General features: G+C 46.7%; 1 protein-coding gene across 1 annotated transcript in view; it reads right to left on the reverse strand.

The window, feature by feature from the left end:
* LOC142302976 (olfactory receptor-like protein I9) overlaps window positions 1-18543 on the reverse strand; it is a 34597-nt gene extending 16054 nt beyond the window's left edge. The window contains exon 1 of the mRNA XM_075344077.1: window positions 18322-18543. Coding sequence (XP_075200192.1) covers window positions 18322-18543 — 222 coding nt within the window. The remainder of the gene's footprint in view (window positions 1-18321) is intronic.
* Window positions 18544-24934: the final 6391 nt, after the last annotated feature.

The raw sequence follows: 24934 nt of genomic DNA on the forward strand, positions 1-24934 counted from the left end.
TCGCTGACTGGGCACTGGGTAACTATGGTGATAGATGGTGAAGGGTCTGCTGCACAAGTCTTGCCATCCCCACGACTTGTGTGTCAATCCTCTGTCTGTCCAAGTTCCGCCACTGCTTCTGCATCCTCCACCTCATCTGGGTCCTCCACCTCCGCCCCAAGCCTGCCTGGTCAGGCCACCAGCGTTCTCACTGCGCAGAAGGAATCACGCACCCCTCATTACTATGCTGGCAGCAGAGCGCAACGGCATCAGGCGGTCTTTAGCTTGACATGTCTTGGGAATAAGAGTCACACAGCTGAGGAGTTGCGGTCAGCTCTGCGGTCCGAGTTTAATAAATGGTTGTCTCCACTCAACCTGCAGCCTGGTAAGGCCGTGTGCGACAATGCTGCAAACCTGGGTGCGGCCCTTCGCCTGGGCAAGGTAACACACGTGCCTTGTATGGCTCACGTGTTGAACCTTGTTGTCCAGCAATTTTTAACACACTATCCCGGCCTAGATGGCCTTCTGAACAGGGCACGAAAACTGTCTGCTCACTTCCGCTGTTCAAGCGCCGCAGCTGAGCGACTTGCATCGCTCCAGAAGTCTTTCGGCCTGCCGGTTCATCGCCTGAAATGCGATGTGGCGACACGCTGGAATTCAACTCTCCACATGTTACAGCGACTGTGGCAGCACCGCCGTGCCCTGGTGCAATACGTCATGACGTATAGCCTGGGCCAACAAGATGCAGAGGTGGGTCAGATCACCCTGATGGAGTGGTCTCAGATCAAGGACCTATGCACCCTTCTGCACAGTTTCGACCTGGCGACGAATATGTTTAGCGCTGACAATGCCATTATCAGCATGACGATTCCAGTCACTTACATGCTGGAGCACACGCTAAACACTATTCGGAGTCAGGGGGTGGGACAACAAAAAGGGGATGAACTACAGGAGGATTCATATGCGCAAGACACAACAACATCACCAAGGTCCAGACGTTCATCATCACCAAGGCGCCAGGCATGGGACCATGGGGGACAGGGATCAACAAGGGCGCATGGTAGCAGGCGAGATGTTGAGGAAGGTGCAGGAGGACATGAAGAAATGGAGGACGAACTGTCCATGGACATGGAAGACTCAGCAGATGAGGGAGACCTTGGTCAAATTTCAGTTGAAAGAGGTTGGGGGGAGATGTCAGAGGAAGAAAGAACGGTTAGCACCTCTATGCCACAAACACAGCGTGGACTTGGTCCGCATGGCTGCGCAAGACACATGAGTGCCTTCTTGTTGCACTACCTCCAACATGACCCTCGTATTGTCAAAATTAGAAGTGATGATGACTACTGGATTGCCACACTATTAGATCCCCGGTACAAGTCCAAATCTTGTGACATAATTCCAGCCATAGAAAGGGACGCACGTATGCAGGAGTATCAGCAGAAGCTGTTACTCGATCTTAGATCCGTTTTTCCACCAAACAACTGTGCAGGTGCAGGGAGTGAATCTCCCAGTTGTAACTTGACAAACATGGGACGGTCTCGTGATCTTCAACAGTCTACACGTTCCAGTAGGACCGTATCTGGTGCTGGTAACAGCAATTTTATGGAATCTTTTCATAATTTTTTTAGACCCTCCTTTGCAAGGCCACCAGAGACAACAAGTCTGACACATAGTCAACGGCTGGAGAGGATGATACAGGAGTATCTACAAATGAACATCGATGCCATGACTTTGCAAATGGAGCCTTGCTCATTTTGGGCTTCAAATCTAGAAAAATGGCCAGAGCTATCCAGTTACGCCTTGGAGATTTTGTCGTGTCCAGCTACCAGCATTGTCTCTGAACGTGTCTTCAGTGCTGCTGGGTGTGTGCTGACAGATAAGCGCACGCGTCTGTCCAGTGACAATGTGGACAGACTGACGTTCATCAAAATGAACAAGTCATGGATCCAGAAGGAATTTACAACCCCTGTGTCATCCTGGGGAGAGTAAATGCTTGTGGATTTGGAATGTGCTTGATGCAAATCTAGCTTTGAAGTGTACAACTAGGGCACAAGTGCTGCCACTGAATGGGTGGGTGTGTGTGGGGCACAATTTTTGGAAAAAAGGGATGCTCCGCTTGGAGTAACTCTTGCTTGATGTGTTTTTAAAAGTAGCCAAGATGAACAGAGCTGGGATCAGGAAAGACTTTGCTACCTACCCCGGTGTCATCCTGGGGACGGATAAGAATGGCGTATTTTGGAATGTGCTTGATGCAGATCTAGACGTGAAGTGTACAACTAGGGCACAAGTGCTGCCACTGAATGGGTGGGTGTGTGTGGGGCACAATTTTTGGAAAAAAGGGAGGCTCCGCTTGGAGTAACCCTTGCTTGATGTGTTTTTAAAAGTAGCCAAGATGAACAGAGCTGGGATCAGGAAAGACTTTGCTACCTACCCCGGTGTCATCCTGGGGACAGATAAGAATGGCGTATTTTGGAATGTGCTTGATGCAAATCTAGCTGTGAAGTGTACAACTAGGGCACAAGTGCTGCCACTGAATGGGTGGGTGTGTGTGGGGCACAATTTTTGGAAAAAAGGGAGGCTCCGCTTGGAGTAACCCTTGCTTGATGTGTTTTTAAAAGTAGCCAAGATGAACAGAGCTGGGATCAGGAAAGACTTTGCTACTTACCCCGGTGTCATCCTGGGGACGGATAAGAATGGCGTATTTTGGAATGTGCTTGATGCAAATCTAGCTGTGCAGTGTACAACTAGGGCACAAGTGCTGCCACTGAATGGGTGGGTGTGTGTGGGGCACAATTTTTGGAAAAAAGGGAGACTTCGCTTGTAGTAACCCTTGCTTGCTGTGTTTTTAAAAGAAGCCAAGATGAACAGAGCTGGGATCAGGGAAGACTTTGCTACCTACCCTGGTGTCATCCTGGGGACGGTTAATTAGGCCGTATTTTTTAATGTGCTTGATGCAAATCTAGCTGTGAAGTGCACAACTAGGGCACAAGTGCTGCCACTGAATGGGTGGGTGTGCGTGGGGCACAATTTTTGGAAAAAAAGGGAGACTCCGCTTGGAATAACCCTTGCTTGCTGTGCTTTTTAAAAGGAGCCAAGATGAACAAGTCATGGTTCAGCAAAGACTTTGCTACCTACCCCGGAGTCATCCTGGGGACGGTTAAGTATGGCGTATTTTTGAATGTGCTTGATGCAAATCTAGCTGTGAAGTGTACAACTAGGGCACAAGTGCTGCCACTGAATGGGTGGGTGTGTGTGGGGCCCAATTTTTGGAAAAAAAGGGGGACTACGCTTGGAGTCACCTTGCGGTGTTTTACATGATTTTAGAAGGGCGTGCCATGCCTTTATCTGTGTGTCCTCCTCTTTTTCCTTGTCCAGCTGTTTTGTTTTCGCATGAGTATATGTCCTTGTGACTTTCCCATGTGTTTGTGTTGTGTTGTGAGTTGTTTGTCACCTTTTGGACACCTTTGAGGGTGTTTTCTAGGTGTTTTTCTGTGTTTGTGATTGCCTGCCATTGTTTCCTATGCAGTTCGAGTTCGGTTCGTCGAACGTTCGACGAGCCGAACTCGAACGGGACCTCCATTCGGCGAACTGACCTCGAGCCGAACCGGGACCGGTTCGCTCATCTCTAGTCCTGACCAGTGAAGGGCAGGTGGGGTTCACTAGACCTCACTGTTTCACTAACATGGTCAGTAAAGACAAACAGGGGGAAAAACAACCATAAGGTTATTGACTGATCACAGGAACTCCAACTGAAAAACCTTTCTCCAAGGTGGCCAGAGTACAAATGTCTTTGTATCTTCAGCAAGGATTGCTGGGATACAAGACTATTCAAAGGTAAAGGGCGTGTCTACAAAGTAAGGGCAGCTGAAAACACACTGCAGGAAACTGCTAAGAAAGGCTGCAAGTGGAAAACTGACAGTTAACCACTTCAATACCAAGAGAAATTAAACCTATTTAAATGTACAGAGCAAGATGAGAGGCTCCAGTCCAAAGACTGTCACTGGTCTCTACATGCAGGGAGACGAACATGACAGTACCTCCCCCTTAATTAGAGGCCCCTGGACTCTCAAGATTGGTACTATCATTCACCTTAAATGTGAAAAGGTCCTCCCAGTTTCAAAAAGGAGGCAACCCACACTTCCGAAGCAGCGACCTGTGGACTGCGTGTTTAATGCTGGGAGTAACTCCAGTCGTATGGCCATAGGATTAAGAATGTTAAGAACACAAAAGATAAATAAACCAATAAACCTTGAGCCTAAAGCCCCAGACACACACTTCCACCTGGTGTTCTTGGTGGCCACCCATACAAGATAATTTTTACACAGATCTGGACCTGGACATTTATTCACACGCATGCACTGGGAGGTAGAGGAAAAACTCTTGGGAGAGCCAAAAACAGAGGAGACTCCCTGCCCATTCAAACACTTACACTCTGGAACCGTACTTAGAGGGACTGACTACCCTCACACGATCACCTCTACCTGGGCCGCACTAAGGCCTACTCTTCCTCTGAAGTCGGGGTAGTGTACCCATACTTTTGCTTGACAGTTTGGTGGTCACTATTGGTAGGTGGGCTGGTGGGTGTTTAATAAGTACTGCAGCAATGGGAGCACACAGGCACCTAGTTTCACAGAAAGTGCCCCAACTGACAACTTTCCCTGACTGTCAGTCAATCACAGGGTTATGCCTCTTCAAGCAGGGAAGTCCCAGTATGATAGGAGGGGGCAAACCTTCCAAGTCATATCAGGACAGACATCTCTTATGTACCAAACTCACTCGCAGGTTGATATTGGGCATGGTATGTGTGAACTCTCTTTGGCTGAGCGGAGCTGAGTCAATAGCCTTGATGAGAATGGATCTTGTCAGTGCAGTACATATCAGACCCTAAATCCGAGAAAAACAAGAATCCACTAAATTGGCACTGGCTCCTCTGTCCACCAGTACAGAGATTGCCTCAGTTTTTCCACCAATAATCACCTCTGCTGTGATGGTAAACTAGGACGTGAAGATGGAGAAGATGTACACAGTCTGGTTGTTTCCATCCACCCGTCCAGGCAGGCGCAGCTTATGGCCAGATGGACTTGGATTAAGTTTTATAGCACAGGCCCCATGTAATGACCCTTGTCTCCAGAGTAAACGAAAGACCCAGACCCATGACGAACTTCAAGTGACCCAGACTGAGGGCAGGCTCTCTCCAACTGCATAACTTTGTCAGCCTGCATCAGTGGGAAATGTTCCCTGGGAAAAATAACTGGGGACATGGTTTTAGAGGGTCTCTCCTCTCTCTCCTCATATAACGAGGGCCTTGGCGGCCTCCAGTGACTCCTGGGTGGAGTATTACACCAGAGAATCCCTAAGCCTACCTGACAACCACTGACAAAAATGACTCCTTAATGCTTGGCCATGCCACTTGGTGTCACTGGGCCAACTCCAGGACTCCAAGCAATACTCCTCTACTGGCTGCACCCCCTGCTAGAGCTTTTGGAATTTAGACTCCACGAGCGTGATTCTGTCAGGGTATCCATATACCAAGAACAGAGCAGTGAAAAATTCATCTACTGACTGCAATGCCTAGGAGTCGGTCGGCAGAGAAAAGGGCCAGGACTGGGGCTCTCCCAGTCTACTATCCCCAGCCGCTGCTCCTCACTCCTGGAAGTTCGAAGGCAGAGCCTGAAGAAAAATTTAAAGGCTTCCTTGAAGGTGATAAACTTATCCCTCCCACCAGGAAATCCAGGAAGGCATTCTTGAGATAGGTTTGTGCGTGGGCATGCGGTGAAACCCAGCATTTTTCTGCAGTTGCTGCACAACCTGGGAGCATTGATCCGTGACTTCCTGAGATATGGTCTGGATCAGGTGTGAAAACGCAGTGGCTTAAGCCATAGAGACACAGGGAAAAACTGTAAGAGGCTGAAGATAATGTAAAAAAATGGGTATGGAAGACGAAGTTAAAACCAAACTTGACCCCGGACAACAAACCCTGTACAAGTCAATGGGGAGCCAAAGTCCTGGTCTGTCAAATGGTTACAGTAAGGGCTACGGGGTTGCAAAGTGGGAAAAATCATGCCAATTTCTCTGCAAACAAATGTGAAAAGGTAAATTAATTAAAGGTCTTATGTCACCATTAGAGTTGAGCGCGGTTCGTGGTTCGAGGTTCTCCAGTTCTAGGCTCGAGTGATTTTGGGGCCTGTTCTAGATCGAACTAGAACTCGAGTTTTTTGCAAAAGCTCGATAGTTCTAGAAACGTTCGAGAACGGTTCTAGCAGCAAAAAACCAGCTAATTCCTAGCTGGCGTTTCGCTGTAATAGTGTAAGTCACTCTGTGAATCACACTATTATGACATTTCAGTGTATAGTGTGCGTGAACAGCGCCTTCAGATCACTGCTGTTTGTACAATGGCGATCGCCATTTTTTTTTTTTTTTCCTTGTCTTCCTTCCCAAAGCGCGCGCGTCTTGTGGGGCGGGCCAGCATGTCAGCCAATCACAGACACACACACACCTAAGTGGACTTTGAGCCAGAGAAGCAACGGCATGTGTGATAGGATGTCCATGTCACATGTCCCTGCATTATAAAACCGGACATTTTCTTCACGAACGCCATTATCTGCCTTCTGCGTCTTTGGTGTCAGACATCAGTGTCGCAGCTCCGTCCTCCTGAGTCCTATAGCCGATACAGCTGTATGCGCTGCATACACAGCGTTAGACAGCTTAGGGAGAGCACATTCTAGCAGTCCTTTTAAGGGCTCAAAGCGGCAGGGTCAGAGAGCCATAAGTGACAGGTCCTGCAAACAGCAACAGCGTCTGTGTAGCCCAGGTCAGGGATTTCCTCCCTGCATTTCACCATTAGGAGGGAATAGAAAGGCAGGCTTCCATTCCTCTACCCAGAGCACCACAATCCTGCCACTGTACCCTCTTGTCCTCTGCACACTCCAACTCATTCTAAGTAAGCCATTATACTAGCAAACACTCAGTGTACCTAGTGGCATCCTATACGTGGCTATTGGACTTTGCTATAGTCCCACTAGTGCAAAGACATTTGCAGAGCGCGTCTGCCTGCATTGCACACTACAACTTTTTTAAACTAAGCAATTTTACTAGCAAACACTCAGTGTACCTAGTGGCATCCTATACGTGGCTATTGGACTTTGCTATAGTCCCACTAGTGCCAAGACATTTGCAGAGCGCATCTGCCTGCGTTGCACACTCCAACTAATTATAACTAAGCCATTATACTTGCACACACTAAGTGTTTTTTAGTGGCATCCTATACGTGGCTATTGGACTTTGCTATAGTCCTACTAGTGCCAAGACATTTGCAGAGCGCATCTGCCTGCGTTGCACACTCCAACTAATTATAACTAAGCCATTATACTAGCACACACTCAGTGAACCTAGTGGCATCCTATACGTGGATATTGGACTTTGCTATAGTCCCACTAGTGCCAAGACATTTGCAGCACGTCTGCCTGCGTTGCACACTCCAACTAATTATAACTAAGCCATTATACTAGCACACACTCAGTGTACCTAGTGGCATCCTATACGTGGCTATTGGACTTTGCTATAGTCCCACTAGTGCCAAGACATTTGCAGCACGTCTGCCTGCGTTGCACACTCCAACTAATTATAACTAAGCCATTATACTAGCACACACTCAGTGTACCTAGTGGCATCCTATACGTGGCTATTGGACTTTGCTATAGTCCCACTAGTGCCAAGACATTTGCAGCACGTCTGCCTGCGTTGCACACTCCAACTAATTATAACTAAGCCATTATACTAGCACACACTCAGTGTACCTAGTGGCATCCTATACGTGGCTATTGGACTTTGCTATAGTCCCACTAGTGCCAAGACATTTGCAGCACGTCTGCCTGCGTTGCACACTCCAACTAATTATAACTAAGCCATTATACTAGCACACACTCAGTGTACCTAGTGGCATCCTATACGTGGCTATTGGACTTTGCTATAGTCCCACTAGTGCCAAGACATTTGCAGCACGTCTGCCTGCGTTGCACACTCCAACTAATTATAACTAAGCCATTATACTAGCACACACTCAGTGTACCTAGTGGCATCCTATACGTGGCTATTGGACTTTGCTATAGTCCCACAAGTGCCAAGACATTTGCAGCACGTCTGCCTGCGTTGCTGCGTTTTTTGGAAAAAAAGGGAGACTCCGCTTGGAGTAACCCTTGCTTGATGTGTTTTTAAAAGAAGCCAAGATGAACAGAGCTGGGATCAGCAAAGACTTTGCTACCTACCCCGGTGTCATCCTGGGGACGGATAAGAATGGCGTATTTTTGAATGTGCTTGATGCAAATCAAAACATCCTGTTTGCAACTAGGGCCCAAGTGCTGCCACTGATGGGGTGGGTGTCTGTGTGGCCCAATTTTTGGAAAAAAGGGAGACTCCGCTTGGAGTAACCCTTGCTTGATGTGTTTTTAAAAGAAGCCAAGATGAACAGAGCTGGGATCAGGAAATACTTTGCTACCTACCCCGGTGTCATCCTGGGGACGGATAAGAATGGCGTATTTTTGAATGTGCTTGATGCAAATCAAAACATCCTGTTTGCAACTAGGGCCCAAGTGCTGCCACTGATGGGGTGGGTGTCTGTGTGGCCCAATTTTTGGAAAAAAAGGGAGACTCCGCTTGGAGTAACCCTTGCTTGATGTGTTTTTAAAAGAAGCCAAGATGAACAGAGCTGGGATCAGGAAATACTTTGCTACCTACCCCGGTGTCATCCTGGGGACGGATAAGAATGGCGTATTTTTAAATGTGCTTGATGCAAATCAAAACATCCTGTTTGCAACTAGGGCCCAAGTGCTGCCACTGATGGGGTGGGTGTCTGTGTGGCCCAATTTTTGGAAAAAAGGGAGACTCCGCTTGGAGTAACCCTTGCTTGATGTGTTTTTAAAAGAAGCCAAGATGAACAGAGCTGGGATCAGGAAAGACTTTGCTACCTACCCCGGTGTCATCCTGGGGACGGATAAGAATGGCGTATTTTTAAATGTGCTTGATGCAAATCAAAACATCCTGTTTGCAACTAGGGCCCAAGTGCTGCCACTGATGGGGTGGGTGTCTGTGTGGCCCAATTTTTGGAAAAAAGGGAGGCTCCGCTTGGAGTAACCCTTGCTTGATGTGTTTTTAAAAGGAGCCAAGATGAACAGAGCTGGGATCAGCAAAGACTTTGCTACCTACCCCGGTGTCATCCTGGGGACGGATAAGAATGGCGTATTTTTGAATGTGCTTGATGCAAATCAAAACATCCTGTTTGCAACTAGGGCCCAAGTGCTGCCACTGATGGGGTGGGTGTCTGTGTGGCCCAATTTTTGGAAAAAAAGGGAGACTCCGCTTGGAGTAACCCTTGCTTGATGTGTTTTTAAAAGAAGCCAAGATGAACAGAGCTGGGATCAGCAAAGACTTTGCTACCTACCCCGGTGTCATCCTGGGGACGGATAAGAATGGCGTATTTTTGAATGTGCTTGATGCAAATCAAAACATCCTGTTTGCAACTAGGGCCCAAGTGCTGCCACTGATGGGGTGGGTGTCTGTGTGGCCCAATTTTTGGAAAAAAAGGGAGACTCCGCTTGGAGTAACCCTTGCTTGATGTGTTTTTAAAAGAAGCCATGATGAACAGAGCTGGGATCAGGAAAGACTTTGCTACCTACCCCGGTGTCATGCTGGGGACGGATAAGAATGGCGTATTTTTAAATGTGCTTGATGCAAATCAAAACATCCTGTTTGCAACTAGGGCCCAAGTGCTGCCACTGATGGGGTGGGTGTCTGTGTGGCCCAATTTTTGGAAAAAAGGGAGACTCCGCTTGGAGTAACCCTTGCTTGATGTGTTTTTAAAAGAAGCCAAGATGAACAGAGCTGGGATCAGGAAATACTTTGCTACCTACCCCGGTGTCATCCTGGGGACGGATAAGAATGGCGTATTTTTGAATGTGCTTGATGCAAATCAAAACTTCCTGTTTGCAACTAGGGCCCAAGTGCTGCCACTGATGGGGTGGGTGTCTGTGTGGCCCAATTTTTGGAAAAAAAGGGAGACTCCGCTTGGAGTAACCCTTGCTTGATGTGTTTTTAAAAGAAGCCAAGATGAACAGAGCTGGGATCAGCAAAGACTTTGCTACCTACCCCGGTGTCATCCTGGGGACGGATAAGAATGGCGTATTTTTGAATGTGCTTGATGCAAATCAAAACATCCTGTTTGCAACTAGGGCCCAAGTGCTGCCACTGATGGGGTGGGTGTCTGTGTGGCCCAATTTTTGGAAAAAAAGGGAGACTCCGCTTGGAGTAACCCTTGCTTGATGTGTTTTTAAAAGAAGCCAAGATGAACAGAGCTGGGATCAGCAAAGACTTTGCTACCTACCCCGGTGTCATCCTGGGGACGGATAAGAATGGCGTATTTTTGAATGTGCTTGATGCAAATCAAAACATCCTGTTTGCAACTAGGGCCCAAGTGCTGCCACTGATGGGGTGGGTGTCTGTGTGGCCCAATTTTTGGAAAAAAGGGAGACTCCGCTTGGAGTAACCCTTGCTTGATGTGTTTTTAAAAGAAGCCAAAATGAACAGAGCTGGGATCAGGAAATACTTTGCTAAATACCCCGGTGTCATCCTGGGGACGGATAAGAATGGCGTATTTTTGAATGTGCTTGATGCAAATCAAAACATCCTGTTTGCAACTAGGGCCCAAGTGCTGCCACTGATGGGGTGGGTGTCTGTGTGGCCCAATTTTTGGAAAAAAAGGGAGACTCCGCTTGGAGTAACCCTTGCTTGATGTGTTTTTAAAAGAAGCCAAGATGAACAGAGCTGGGATCAGCAAAGACTTTGCTACCTACCCCGGTGTCATCCTGGGGACGGATAAGAATGGCGTATTTTTGAATGTGCTTGATGCAAATCAAAACATCCTGTTTGCAACTAGGGCCCAAGTTCTGCCACTGATGGGGTGGGTGTCTGTGTGGCCCAATTTTTGGAAAAAAAAGGGAGACTCCGCTTGGAGTAACCCTTGCTTGATGTGTTTTTAAAAGAAGCCAAGATGAACAGAGCTGGGATCAGGAAAGACTTTGCTACCTACCCCGGTGTCATCCTGGGGATGGATAAGAATGGCGTATTTTTGAATGTGCTTGATGCAAATGTAGCTGTGAAGTGTACAACTGGGGCACAACTGCTGCCACTGAAGGGGTGGGTGTGTGTGTGGCCCAATTTTTGGAAAAAATGGAGACTCCGCTTGGAGTCACCTTGCGGTGTTTTACATGATTTTAGAAGGGCGTGCCATGCCTATATCTGTGTGTCCTCCTCTTTTTCCTTGTCCAGCTGTTTTGTTTTCGCATGAGTATATGTCCTTGTCACTTTCCAATGTGTTTGAGTTGTTTGTCACCTTTAGGACACCTTTGAGGGTGTTTTCTAGGTGTTTTTCTTTCTGTGTTTGTGATTGCCTGCCATTGTTTCCTATGCAGTTCGAGTTCGGTTCGTCGAACGTTCGACGAACCGAACTCGAACGGGAGGTCCGTTCGGCGAACCAACCTCGAGCCGAACCGCGACCGGTTCGCTCATCTCTAGTGGCAACCCAGTATTCTGGACTACTTTGAATTCGTACAATCCGAGGGTCATGTTGTAGGTAGTGCAGCAAGAAGCCGCTCATGTGTCTTGTGCATCCAGGAGGACCAAGTCCTTGGTGTGTTGGTGGCAGAGAGGTGAGAATCGTGCCTCCTTCCTCTGCCCTCTCCCCACAACCTCGCACAACCGAAATGTGAGCAAGCTCTCACTCATCTGCTGAGTCTTCCATGCCCATCGCCAGTTCGTCCTCCATTTCTTCATGGGCTCCTGCACCTTCCTCAACACTTTTTGCTGATACTATGCGCCCTTGTTAATCCCTCTCCCTCACCATGACTGCCGCATAGGTGCCGCTGACCATCTGGACCTCGTAGATCTTGTTATCCCTTCCGCATATGACTCCTCCTGTACTTCCTCCCCTTCCTCTTGTCCCAACACCTGACTCCGAATAATAATTACAGTGTGCTCCATCATGTAGATGACCAGAATTGTCACACTGAGAATGATATTGCCAGTGCTAAACATCTTCGTCGACATTTGTAAACTGTGTAGCAGGATGCATAGGTCCTTGATCTGACACCACTTCAGCAGCGTGATCTGCACCACCTCTGGATCAAGTTATCCCAGGCTATATGTCATAACGTATTGCAGCAGGGTTCGGCGGTGCTGCCACAAACGCTGCAACATGTGCAGATTCCAATTCCTGCGTGTCGGAACATCGCATTTCCGGCGTTTAACTGCCAGACCCTAAGACTTCCGGAGTGATGAAAGTTGTTGAGCTGCTGTGTGCGCACGATGGAAGTGAGCACATAGCGAGCGTGCCCGCTGCACAAGGCCATGTAGGCTGTGATGGTGTTTTAAAAATTGCTGGAGAATTAGGTTCAACACGTGAGCCATACAAGGCACGTGTGTCACATTGCCCTGACGATGGCCCGCAGCCAGGTTTGCATCATTGCCGCACACGGCTGTTAAGTCACCAACGGAGTCCGCTCCGTCAATTTGTACTCCGGTCGCCAGGTGACAACGTGTTCCTTTCATGAATAGTGATGATGATGGGAGAGGAGTCGATGCCAGCGGCGCAGGTGGATGCAGGTTATGCTCACCCACTGGGCTGCATTACCTTGACAGATGCAGAATCTCTGGCTGAATGTAGCTGGTGGGTATCTCACAGATGAAATACCATCATTCAGCTACAACCAATGGGAAGACACCACACCCTTTTTTATGCCCATCCTGTCTGCAGACCACTGCCAGACATAGCTATGACCTCTGGTTACTTTTACCCCCAGTTCAGTTTTATGATTTTGTGTGCTTGTTACCTGACTACTTTTCCTGCTTGCTGTTTATGTACCTTGTTGGCCGATCCGCATTTCACCTCTGCTTGTTTTCTGATTAAGTCCTGGCCGTCCCATTCTGTTCCTGTTCCTCAATTAATGTTTTGACCCTGCCTGACTACTATTCTCTGGAACTGCAGCCTTCCATAGGTATTAATCACCTTGGGCCCTGTGCAATTCCTAATCCCTGTATAGGGGTTAAAGGGTTTCAGGGTTCTAGGGGTCCTGCTTGGTGAGTGGCTTCCCTCTAGCCTATCATTAACAGCCCATCTGAGTGTGTGGATCAAGGAAGGCGTTACACCGTGCTCTCTGCAGAAGGCCATGTGGGCCAGGATAGTGCTTTAAAAATTGCTGGACAACCAGGTTCAACACGTGAACCACACAAGCCATGTGTGTCACATTGTCACAGCGAAGGGCCGCACCCATGTTTGCATCATTGTCGCACCCGGCCTTCCCTGGCTGCTGGTTGAGTGGAGACAACCATTGATGAAACTCGGTCTCCAGAGCTAACCGTCCACAACTTCTCAGCGGTGTGACTCACATTTCCCATACATTTCAAAGTAAAACTTTGACCGCCTGATGGCATTGAGCTCTGCTGCCAGCATAGTAAGGAGGTGTGTGGTAGTCCTTGTGCGCAGTTACAAGGAAGGGTGGCCTGACCACACAGGGTTTGCGCCAAGGTGGAGGACCCACACGAGGTTGAAGAGGCAGAAGCAGTGTATTAACTTCTACATACAGAAGAAGGATTGAAACAACTCGTGGGGACGGCAAGACTTGTACAGCAGACCCTTCTCCATCTCTCACCATAGTTTGCCAGTGCCCAGTCAGTGACATGTAATGACCCTGTCTATGCTTACTGGTCCAAGTATCTGTGTTGAAATGCACCCTGTCGCACACAGAGTTTCTCAAGGAAGTGGTGATGTTGTGTGCGACATGCTGGTGTAGCGCGGGCATGCTTTTCTTGGAGAAGCAGTGGTGATTGGGCATCTTGTACTGGATCACAGCGACAGACATAAGGTCTCTAAAATCCTGTGTGTCCACTAGGCGGAAAGGCAGCATTTCGGTAGCCAACAGCTTACAGAGGGATAGAGTCAACCTCTTAGCTTTGTCATGGGTCGCAGGAAGTGGCCTTTTATTTGACCACATCTGAGGGACAGAGATCTGGCTGCTGTGTGTAGACGGTGTTGAGTAGGGTGTCCCTGGAAAAATGCAGGTTTGTGAGGAAAGTGCAGGCGGAGACATGATGTTGCCTTCATCCAACGTTGGTGCTATCGATGTCTGAGAGAGCTGTACACACTCACTTGTTTCCCCTTCCAAACGAACTGACAACCTACCAAGCAAACTGCCTGTTGCGGTTACAGTGGTTGAAGTTGTGGGTGGAAAAACAGGTGTGACAGCTGTCCCCACAGTCCTAGAAGATGACGAGAGCGCGGATGCACTGGAAGGGGCAGGCGGTGGATGGTTCGCTCCGCTAGGCCGCATTGCAGCACGGTGAGCTTCCCACCGGGCCATATGATATTTATTCATGTGACGATTCATGGAAGAAGTTGTCAAACTGCTGAGGTTTTGACCTCTACTAAGAGAACCATGACAAATTTTACAGATCACATAATTTGGGCGATCTTTTTCTATGTCAAAAAAGGACCAGGCTAGGCAAGGCTTAGAGGCCATGCGACCTGTTGATCCACCCCGAATAATGCTCAGAGGCAGAGTGGTGGCTGAGGATGCAGTTGTAGACGTGCTACCAGTGCTCCGACTCTGTCCAGGAAGGCGCAAGGTAACTTCGTCGTCGGTTGTATCCTTCTCCACCACCTCTGTTGACCTCCTCGAGTGTCTCACTGTGGGTTGACAGTAGGTGGGATCTAGAACTTCATCATCAATTGTTGTGTTTGCACTCCCCTCCCCCTCAGACCGAGCCTCTTCTTGCCCTGACCGAATATTTAAGTTGTCATCCCAATCGGGTATCTGCGTCTCATCTTCATCAGTATGTTCCTCATTGTCTATAACTACAGGTGTTGGAAAGGCAGCATTTTGGTAGCCAACAGTTTGCAGATGCTGAAAGTCAACCTCCAAGACATGTCATGCCCTTCTAAAAGCATGTAAAACACAGCGATGGGAATCCAACCACAGTCTCCCTCGTTTCCACTAACTGGGCCACACACACCCCACTTGACTGGCATCGGTTGACCCCCCTTTTGAAAAAGAAAAAGATGCTTTGCATGAAGCACTCTCAAAAATACGCGTGCCTTTCCCGTCCCCTGGCTGACCCAGGGGAAGAAAAGTCCTCTGAGAGCCATGACTTGTTCATCTTGGTTCTTTTAGAAACACAGGGAGGGGACTCCAACCACAGTCTCCCTCGTTTCCACTAACTGGGCCACACACACCCCACTTGATTGGCATCAGTTGAGCCAATTTTCAAGATGAAAAAGATGCTTTGCATGAAGCACTCTCAAAAATACGCGTGCCTTTCCCGTCCCCTGGCTGACCCTGGGGAAGAAAAGTCCTCTGAGAGCCATGACTTGTTCATCTTGGTTCTTTTAGAAACACAGCGAGGGGACTCCAACCACAGTCTCCCTCGTTTCCACTAACTGGGCCACACACACCCCACTTGACTGGCATCGGTTGACCCCCCTTTTGAAAAAGAAAAAGATGCTTTGCATGAAGCACTCTCAAAAATACGCGTGCCTTTCCCGTCCCCTGGCTGACCCAGGGGAAGAAAAGTCCTCTGAGAGCCATGACTTGTTCATCTTGGTTCTTTTAGAAACACAGCGAGGGGACTCCAACCACAGTCTCCCTCGTTTCCACTAATTGGGCCACACACACCCCACTTGACTGGCATCAGTTGACCCCCATTTTCAAGATGAAAAAGATGCTTTGCATGAAGCACTCTCAAAAATATGCGTGCCTTTCCCGTCCCCTGGCTGACCCAGGGGAAGAAAAGTCCTCTGAGAGCCATGACTTGTTCATCTTGGTTCTTTTAGAAACACAGTGAGGGGACTCCAACCACAGTCTCCCTCGTTTCCACTAACTGGGCCACACACACCCCACTTGACTGGCATCAGTTGACCCCCATTTTCAACATGAAAAAGATGCTTTGCATGAAGCACTCTCAAAAATACGCGTGCCTTTGCCGTCCCCTTGCTGACCCAGGGGAAGAAAAGTCCTCTGAGAGCCATGACTTGTTCATCTTGGTTCTTTTAGAAACACAGCGAGGGGACTCCAACCACAGTCTCCCTCGTTTCCACTAATTGGGCCACACACACCCCACTTGACTGGCATCAGTTGACCCCCATTTTCAAGATGAAAAAGATGCTTTGCATGAAGCACTCTCAAAAATACGCGTGCCTTTCCCGTCCCCTGGTTGACCCAGGGGAAGAAAAGTCCTCTGAGAGCCATGACTTGTTCATCTTGGTTCTTTTAGAAACACAGCGAGGGGACTCCAACCACAGTCTCCCTCGTTTCCACTAATTGGGCCACACACACCCCACTTGACTGGCATCAGTTGACCCCCATTTTCAAGATGAAAAAGATGCTTTGCATGAAGCACTCTCAAAAATACGCGTGCCTTTCGCCTCCCCTGGCTGACCCAGGGGAAGAAAAGTCCTCTGAGAGCCATGTCCACATTGTCAGTGGACAGACGCGTGTGCTTATCTGCCAGCAGACCCCCAGCAGCACTGAAGACAGGTTCCGAGAGAACGCTGGCTGCAGGACATGACAAGATCCCCAAGGCGTACGTGGCGAGCTCAGGCAATTTATCCAGATTGGAAGCCTAAAATGAGCAGGGCTCAAGTTGCACAATAATGGAATCGATGTTTCCTTGCATATACTCATATATCTGTGTGTCCTCCTCTTTTTCCTTGTCCAGCTGTTTTGTTTTCGCATGAGTATATGTCCTTGTCACTTTCCCATGTGTTTGTGTTGTGTTGTGAGTTGTTTGTCACCTTTTGGACACCTTTGAGGGTGTTTTCTAGGTGTTTTTCTGTGTTTGTGATTGCCTGCCATTGTTTCCTATGCAGTTCGAGTTCGGTTCGTCGAACGTTCGACGAGCCGAACTCGAACGGGACCTCCGTTCGGCGAACCGACCTCGAGCCGAACCGGGACCGGTTCGCTCATCTCTAGTCACCATAGCAAATATGATTAAATAGCAAGTAAATGCAGAACTTAAAAATTTTAACCTCTTCACGACACATGACATGCTGGGTATGTCATGGATAGTAGAAAAACCACGAATAATAAGGTAATGAGGTAAAGAGTATATGAGAACCACTAGAAACAATACTTCTATAAAAATATATAACTTTATTGTAAAAATTAAAACATGACACCATTTGTCTTGAGTAACATAAAGGACATGGACAATGTTCTAGTGAAAGATCAGATGAAAAGCAGGATGGTATGAGGGGAAATCCCGATAGATTGATAGCTAGATAACGTTTAAAGGAGACGAATTTGAATCCTCCACTTGCCCTTCCTGTCAACGGAGGGTATCATACTTTTTAGGGTACCCCCCCGCTCCAGGTTGCTGACCCTCACTGTCCCTGTTATTCACTGGCCTAATCCCTCCACCAAGAAACCAGGTGCAATGAGTGAAACGAACCAAGATACAGACAAATACATAAATTAATTGGATAGAATGGTTCCTAGACTGGACAAGGTTTTCCAGTCACAGCAGCAAAATGAGATGGTTAGGACTGAGCTGGTGGTTCCACCAGGTATGTTGGAACCTCCCGCTCTCCCGACGCGTTTCCCCTCTTCCTAACTGGTTAGTAAGATGTTCATCGGAGGTATTTTGCCAAGGACACCTGAAATCAAGACAAAAAGGATGCCGTGAACACAGCAAGTTCGTGGGTGACATGCTACACTTCATCTTAACACATAACTACTTCTTATTTGATGGAAAGGTTTACCACCAGCTCAGGGGCACAGCGATGGGGAGCCCTTGTGCCCCCACATACGCTAATATGTTCCTGGGCTGGTGGGAGGACACCCACGTGTTTATGGACAGGGATGTCATCTTTGCCCCCCATATTCAATTCTGGGGACGTTACATTGATGACATCCTCGTCCTGTGGACAGGAGATGAGCCTCTCTTCACACTGTTCATTGATAGACTGAATTCCAATAACATCGGACTCAGGTTCACGTTTAAAATCAATATGGACTCTCTGGCCTTCCTTGATTTAAAGATCTCCAGGGATCTGGGGGGGGGAAATTGGCCACCTCCATCTATAGAAAGCCAACGGCAACAAACAGTCTCCTCAGGTGGGAAAGCTACCACCCAGCACCCCTGAGGAGAGGAATCCCAAAGGGGCAATTTCTCAGAATAAGGAGAAACTGTTCATCCCTCTCTGATTTTGAATCCCAGGCTGAAGACATGAGGTGTCGTTTTCGGCAAAGGGGCTATCCTTCACGGGTTCTAGAGCCAGCCTATAAATTTGCACAATCTAACTCTAGAAGGGATCTGCTGACCCCAAAAAAGAGAAAAGACGACAATCAGATCACCAGACTTATTGCCACCTTCGATGACCAAAACCCCAGGGTCATGGAGATTCTGAAGCGTTAGTGGCCGATCTTGAGGTCTGATCCAGACATAGGGAGATTTATCTCCCCACACCCAAGTGTGACGTTCAGGAGGGGGCATTCCATCAAAGACCATCTCACGCATAGCCATTTCTCATCTCCTAGAGGACAGGGAACAAGGCTGGATTGTAAACCGCAGGGAACATTTAAATGTGGGAGATGTATCACACCATCCTGCTTTTCATCTGATCTTTCACTAGCACATTGTCCATGTCCTTTATGTTACTCAAGACACATGGTGTCGTGTTTTAATTTTTACAATAAAGTTATATATTTTTATAGAGGTATTGTTTCTAGTGGTTCTCATATGTCATGGATCGTGCAAGGGTAATCCCTGCCGGCTGCTGCGGGTAGCTGGCAGCGATCTATTCACACATCAGTTAATTTGACCAGCTGACATCAGGCACGAGTATATTCACTACCCACTCGTGCCTGTTAACCCTTTACAGTGCGCTGTTAAAATGCCACAGCGCGCTGTACATGCCGGCTGTGGTAAACATTCCCTTACCCAGTGCCATCGGAAATCACATGTGATCACGTGGATCTGATGGTTGCCATGGTAGCACAGGGTCATGTGATAACTCCTATAGCTATCATGAGTCAGTTCTTCTCACAGCCATCAGAGTATCGAGTGTGAGTGTAAAGCAGATTTTCTGCAAAACAGAGCAATGCTCCTCTGGTCTACAGAAAAAAATGAGCAATCAGACTGCTGATTAAAACATGCAAAAACCTAAAAGTTCAAATCACCCCCCATTCGCCCCATTGAAAATTAAAGGGTTACAAAATAAAAAATATACACATATTATGTATTGCTGAGTTCATAAATGCCAGATCTATCAAAACCTAAAATTAATTAACCTGATTGTTAAAAAGCATAGCGGCAAAAAAAGTCCAACTCCAAAATTATGTTTTTTGGTCTCCGCAAATCTTGCGCAAGATGCAATAACAGGCGATCAAAACATAGCTTTTGCCCAAAAATGGTACCATTAAAAATGCCAGCTGGAGATGCAAAAAATAAGCAATCACTTAGCCATAGATCCCGAAAAATGAGAATAATACGGATCACGGAAAATTGGCACAAAATGTGTTATTCTTTTGGAGAAACTTGTGAATTTATTTTAACCCCTTAGATATCAGTAACCTATACATGTTTGGTGTATAAAAACTCATACCAGTCTGAGGCATCACATCCACACATTAGTTTTACCATATTGTGAACATGGAGAATAAAATATCCCCAAATCAATCAGACTTCTTTTGCAATTTTTTTCTCACTTGGAATTTTTTACCTTGTTCCAGCATGCTATATGGTAATACTAATGGTTTTATTCAAAAGTACAACTCATCCCACAAAAAAATAAGCCCTTATATGGCAAGGTTGATGAAAAAATAAAAAAAGTTACAGCTCTCAGTCGGAAGAAGGGGAGAAAAAAAACAAAACGGAAAAACGAAAAATCACGCGGGGTGAAGGGGTTAAGAGTAACCCCACAGAAATGGATTTCAGAGATTCTCCACAAACCAAAAATTTTAAAAAAGAACTTTAGAGATCCTGTATTCCCAGTTCACCCACACAGTCTAGATTGCCAGGCTTATCCCACAGAGCAATACATTTAACCAATTTACCCTTTATAACCTGTATTTGCAGTTCACCCACACAGGGAAAAAATTGCTAGGTAAGTATCTAAAAGTGGTACTTGCTATTTTTAATTGCCTGGTTAAATTCTGCAAATACAGGAATAGGTATTGTTACTTGTTATTGCCTGGTCCAGAAAATATTCCTACGGAAGTATCTAAAAAGTAGTTCTGGGCAATTTTAGTTGCCTGCTGAAAATTATGCAAACACATTTATACGTATTGGTAGTTAGCTGTGAGTGGCCGAAAAAGTTGCTAGGGAAGTATCTAAAATGCGGTTCTTGCCAATTTTAATTGCCTGGTCAAAATTCTGCAAACACAGTTAGTTATAAGTATTGTTGCTTGCTAGTGCCTGGCCTAAAAAATGTGGTAAGTTAGTATGTGAAAAGTGTTTCTTTGCAACCTAAATTGCCAACTTAAAATTACACAGTGAAATATATGTTTAGGTATTGTTAGTGGTGTCTGAAAATTTGCACTTGAACAAGCTAAAAAGGTCTTTTTGGCACTTTACTGTGTCTGCTCCAAATTACACAGTGAACCGGATTTGTAGATATGTGGTACTTTTTACTGTCTTCACAATATTGCCAACTCTGGCAGGAAATAAATAATTTATCTTTTATGTCAAGTGTCTGACATGTGTGGTCATAGGGTAGCAAAACATCTGTTTGAAAGAGGAACTGTACAGTAACCATGAGTGGTAAATCATGATGAGGATGTCGTAGAAAGGGGAATAGGAGGGATGTTGGAGGTGTACATATTGGAAGTTCTGTTAGTCAAAGCTCTACAGTAGTGATCAAATGCCACTCATCGTATCCCAAGAGAAAAAAGAACAACTTCCATTACGGGACAGACTACTCCACTAGATTTCTTTGGCAGCCACATATCACTTCAACTTCAAAATGAGGCTGAGAAACAGCAGGTGCTAGAGTTGAAGGCAAGCACTGCATCGAGTGACCTGTACTTCTCCTCCTGCATCTCAACATCACAAACAGTTCATTCCTTAGAGGTCACTCCAATTACACTTCTTATCACCTGCATCAAAAATCTCCAAGGCAGACAGTTAAGTAGCTCATCAGCTAAAGAGGAGGAAGCTGAGTAGGTTACAATGGCAATTCCTATACAATTACATAGTGATGCAGCCATCAGAAGCACTGCATCCACAGCCACAACTATGACACATGATATGGGGACACAGTAGGACGCAGCATCCAGACACCAGGACATCTGACTTTACTCCCTGCGTTATAGACGTGCTTCCGCGCTCGGGACTCCTATGTCCTTGCAGGTCAAGTTCTTTCTTTGAGCAGCTTCTGGTAAAATTAGTGTTCATTGAAACACCCAGCCCCCAAGATGGAACATGCTTAAAGGGAATTTTTCATTGCAGGATTGTATTTTCTGATCCAGTGTATATTGCTACATTACTGTCTGCTAAAAAGAAATAGAAATCGGAACGTCTATACAATATTTACAGGATTGTCTGTCATAGCCAAGGGTTATTTAACCCCTCTCTAGAAGCATCATCTGAATGTAATATAGGATCAAACTACTTGTATCTGATTAATAAGGTCTCTGACCCCTGGATTACTTGAAACCAGTGAATCTAAATATTGAACCTTGTCTGGCGTATCAAGAGTCCATATCTGTGGCTGTAGCACCTGCCCTATTGGCAATAGTCACTGTCATGTGTTTTTCAAATACCATTGATGATCCCCCTTCATCGCGTTAGGAGGGGGTGAAACACGTCGGGTGTTACGGTTGCTGGGAGCACTGGAGACTATGTCCAGATTTCTTGCTACTGCACATGTGCGAGCGCCGGAGACTAAGTCCTATCTTGGAGCCATTGCACATGTGCGGGTGACATCATCGCTGACACGAGGTCACATGTCTCTGACACCTTCTATGCCGATTGGTCGCTGGTCATGTGCTTGTGATGCCTTGCTAGGTGATAGGCCAGCATGACGTCACTCCTGTCGTTCTGGCAGCGGATTGGCTCTGGTGTCCTCCATCTTGGATGAGGCACAGAGTCTATATAAGACCCTGACACACGCCACATGGCGCTCAGTCCTCTTGGTTCATGCATAAGAGTAGACGCTCTGTGCGCGTTCCTCTAGGCATTCCTCTGTCTATGCTAGGTGAGCGCTACCGGCAGGGTAGCGTTCTTATACCTTACAGCTTCGACTGCTGTCCGTATCCTTACCTCTTAGGGGAGCGGACATAGGCAGGTGCCTGAGGCACATGGTCTGGCTGGGCCTTGTGGTTCGACTCATAGGTGGACGTTGCCGCTAGGGTAACGTTCCTTATACTGCGTCTGGCAGTTGTTCGTATCCTCGCACACTAGGGGAGCGAACAGAGGTAGGAGCTTTGTGCGGCTTACGCTGCTGTTCGTCTCTTTTGCACCACTAGAAGAGCGGACCTAGGCAGGTGCCATATCTAGTGGTTCGTGTCCTCGCACACTAGTGGAGCGAACGCAGGTAGGAGCTTTGTGCGGCTTACGCTGCTGTTCGTCTCTTTTGCACCACTAGAAGAGCGGACCTAGGTAGGTTCCATTTCGCACACATTGCCTTTGTCTCTGTGATTATTAACAGAGATCATTCCACACACCCTCCAAGTAAGGGAGGAATTGCTTTACTTACTTATTATATCCTTCTGTGAGTTAACAGAGGTATTGCACTCTGCCATAGTCCGCAGCAGAGTCTTTGCACGGTGGACCCTGACTGTCTGATACTCCTTTAAGTTATTATCAGACAGCCCCCCGTAACATCGGGAGAGTTGACGGTGCCTGCTTACTTTTAATGGGGCCTCCTTGGCTCAATCCTAACAACTACATCTATCTTTCCAACTGGAGAGTCTTTCCAGCCAGGAACCAACCTTATAACGCTATTGTTTGTTTTGTTTGGTTTGTCTTTACACATACTCACCTGGTCTTCTTGGTGGTGGACATTTGTTGGTGAGGAATAGGGACAGCGAGGGTCAGCCACCTGGAACGGGGGGTGTCCTACAACTTATGACACCCTCCGTAATTAGGTAGGGTAAGCAGAGGTTGTTAGCTAGTATTTAGACATCCCTGGCAACCTGTCTATCGCTATTTATTTCCTCACGCTGACCTATTCCTATCTAACATTCACTGGCACTGTTATATGTCCTTTATGTTTGTCCATAGAGAGACACTGTATGTCCTTTTTAAGATTTAATAATTAAAGCTTATAATTTTAGAGTTCTGTGAGCAAGAGGTAAGCCTACACTCATGCGTCTCGTGATATTTTAAAATTAAACTGCAATACCACATCATGGAATCTTCCGACATATTAGCACCAATTTACTGTAATATCTGCAACATGATGTCTGTATTGTTAATATTAGAAATAGTGCTGACTACTGGGCTGCCACTCTGTTAGATCCATGGTACAAGAGTAAATTTAGTAAGATGCTTCCCCCTGGAAAGAGATACGCAAATGATGGAAATTCGAATCAAGTTTGTCGACCATCTTAACAGTCGTTTTCACAAGACAGCAGTGAGATATACAGCGTGCATTCTAAAATTGCAACCATGGGAACATCACGTCCTCAATGCAGAAACATTAGCAGCAATTAAAGTGGCACAAGCAATTTATGTGATGTTTGGCACATATTTTTTAGACCACTACATGCACCAGCAGAACAGAGTAGAAGACTCACAGATAGGGAACGACTGGAGAGGATGGCACAGGAGTATTTAGAACTCAATATCGATGCCATAAAGGGAGGATTTTACCTTTTTTGCATTTTGGTCTTCAAAGATGGAAGAATGACCGGAGCTCTCCAGTAACATTTTGGAAGTTTTGGCATGTACGCCTGCCAGCGTTCTCTCAGAATGTGGCTTCAGCACTGATGCTATTGTATTGAAAGATAAGTGCATCCGGCTGTCCCCTGAAACTGTACACCGCCTAACTTTGATAACGATGAACAAGACATGGATATCCAATGACTTTGCACATCCCAGGTCAAGACTGTGCAGACTAGGCGATGGTGTACTGTTGGTGGTATGAGAGCACCACTCTACACCTGTCTTTTCTCCTTATGTCTCTGGTGAAGAGAAAAATGTTGGTTCAGGCCTTGTTACAGGGCCGGTTTCAAGCATCCAGGTTGCTTTGTTGGACTATTTGTAGTCTGTGCTCATTATTGCCACTTTTCTTGTTGCCTGACCTTAATTTTTTTAAATGTATAGACTCCAAGATGAGTCTCCAAAATTTCATTTGTCTGTAGTGCCAGGGTTTTGGGGGCAAGAGGCCTACACCTGTCACTCATGCATCTCTTGATTTTTAAAATGAAAATGACAGCTGACATCCTTTGTGTTGCATGGACCATAATTATCTGCTGTGAAAACACACTATGTGCAAATAGGGGGGAATTGATGCTGATGTCATGCTGTGTGCCTGAAAGGTTTTTAAATATCAAGACTCCAAGATGGGTCTCCAAGTTGTGTGTTGTCTGTACTGGCAGGGGTATGGGAGCACCAGCCTTACACCTGCCTCTCATCCACCTCTATATTTTTTATGTGAAGAGTGTAGGAAGCTAATGGCTATGCCAAAACAGTGGTACTGCACTGTAACACATACAGTATTTTTGCTGTTTTGGAAGCTTTTCAACTGCCCTAAAGGTGTTTTTTCTGCCTTTTGTTTGGCCTCTGTTTTGGAAGCTTTTCAACTGCCCTAAAGGTGTTTTTTCTGCCTTATGTTTGGCCTCCTATTAAATCCAATGCAGTTCAAAAGGTCAAATAAGCTTCGGAGGTCGGTTCGCTGAACGGTTCAGCAAACATACTGTTTGTTCGGTTGAGCTCAGCAGTATACCATTAAGCACATCCTGGGAGTATG

This window comes from Anomaloglossus baeobatrachus, chromosome 4 (genome assembly GCF_048569485.1).
Source record: "Anomaloglossus baeobatrachus isolate aAnoBae1 chromosome 4, aAnoBae1.hap1, whole genome shotgun sequence".
Taxonomy (NCBI): Eukaryota; Metazoa; Chordata; class Amphibia; order Anura; family Aromobatidae; genus Anomaloglossus; species Anomaloglossus baeobatrachus.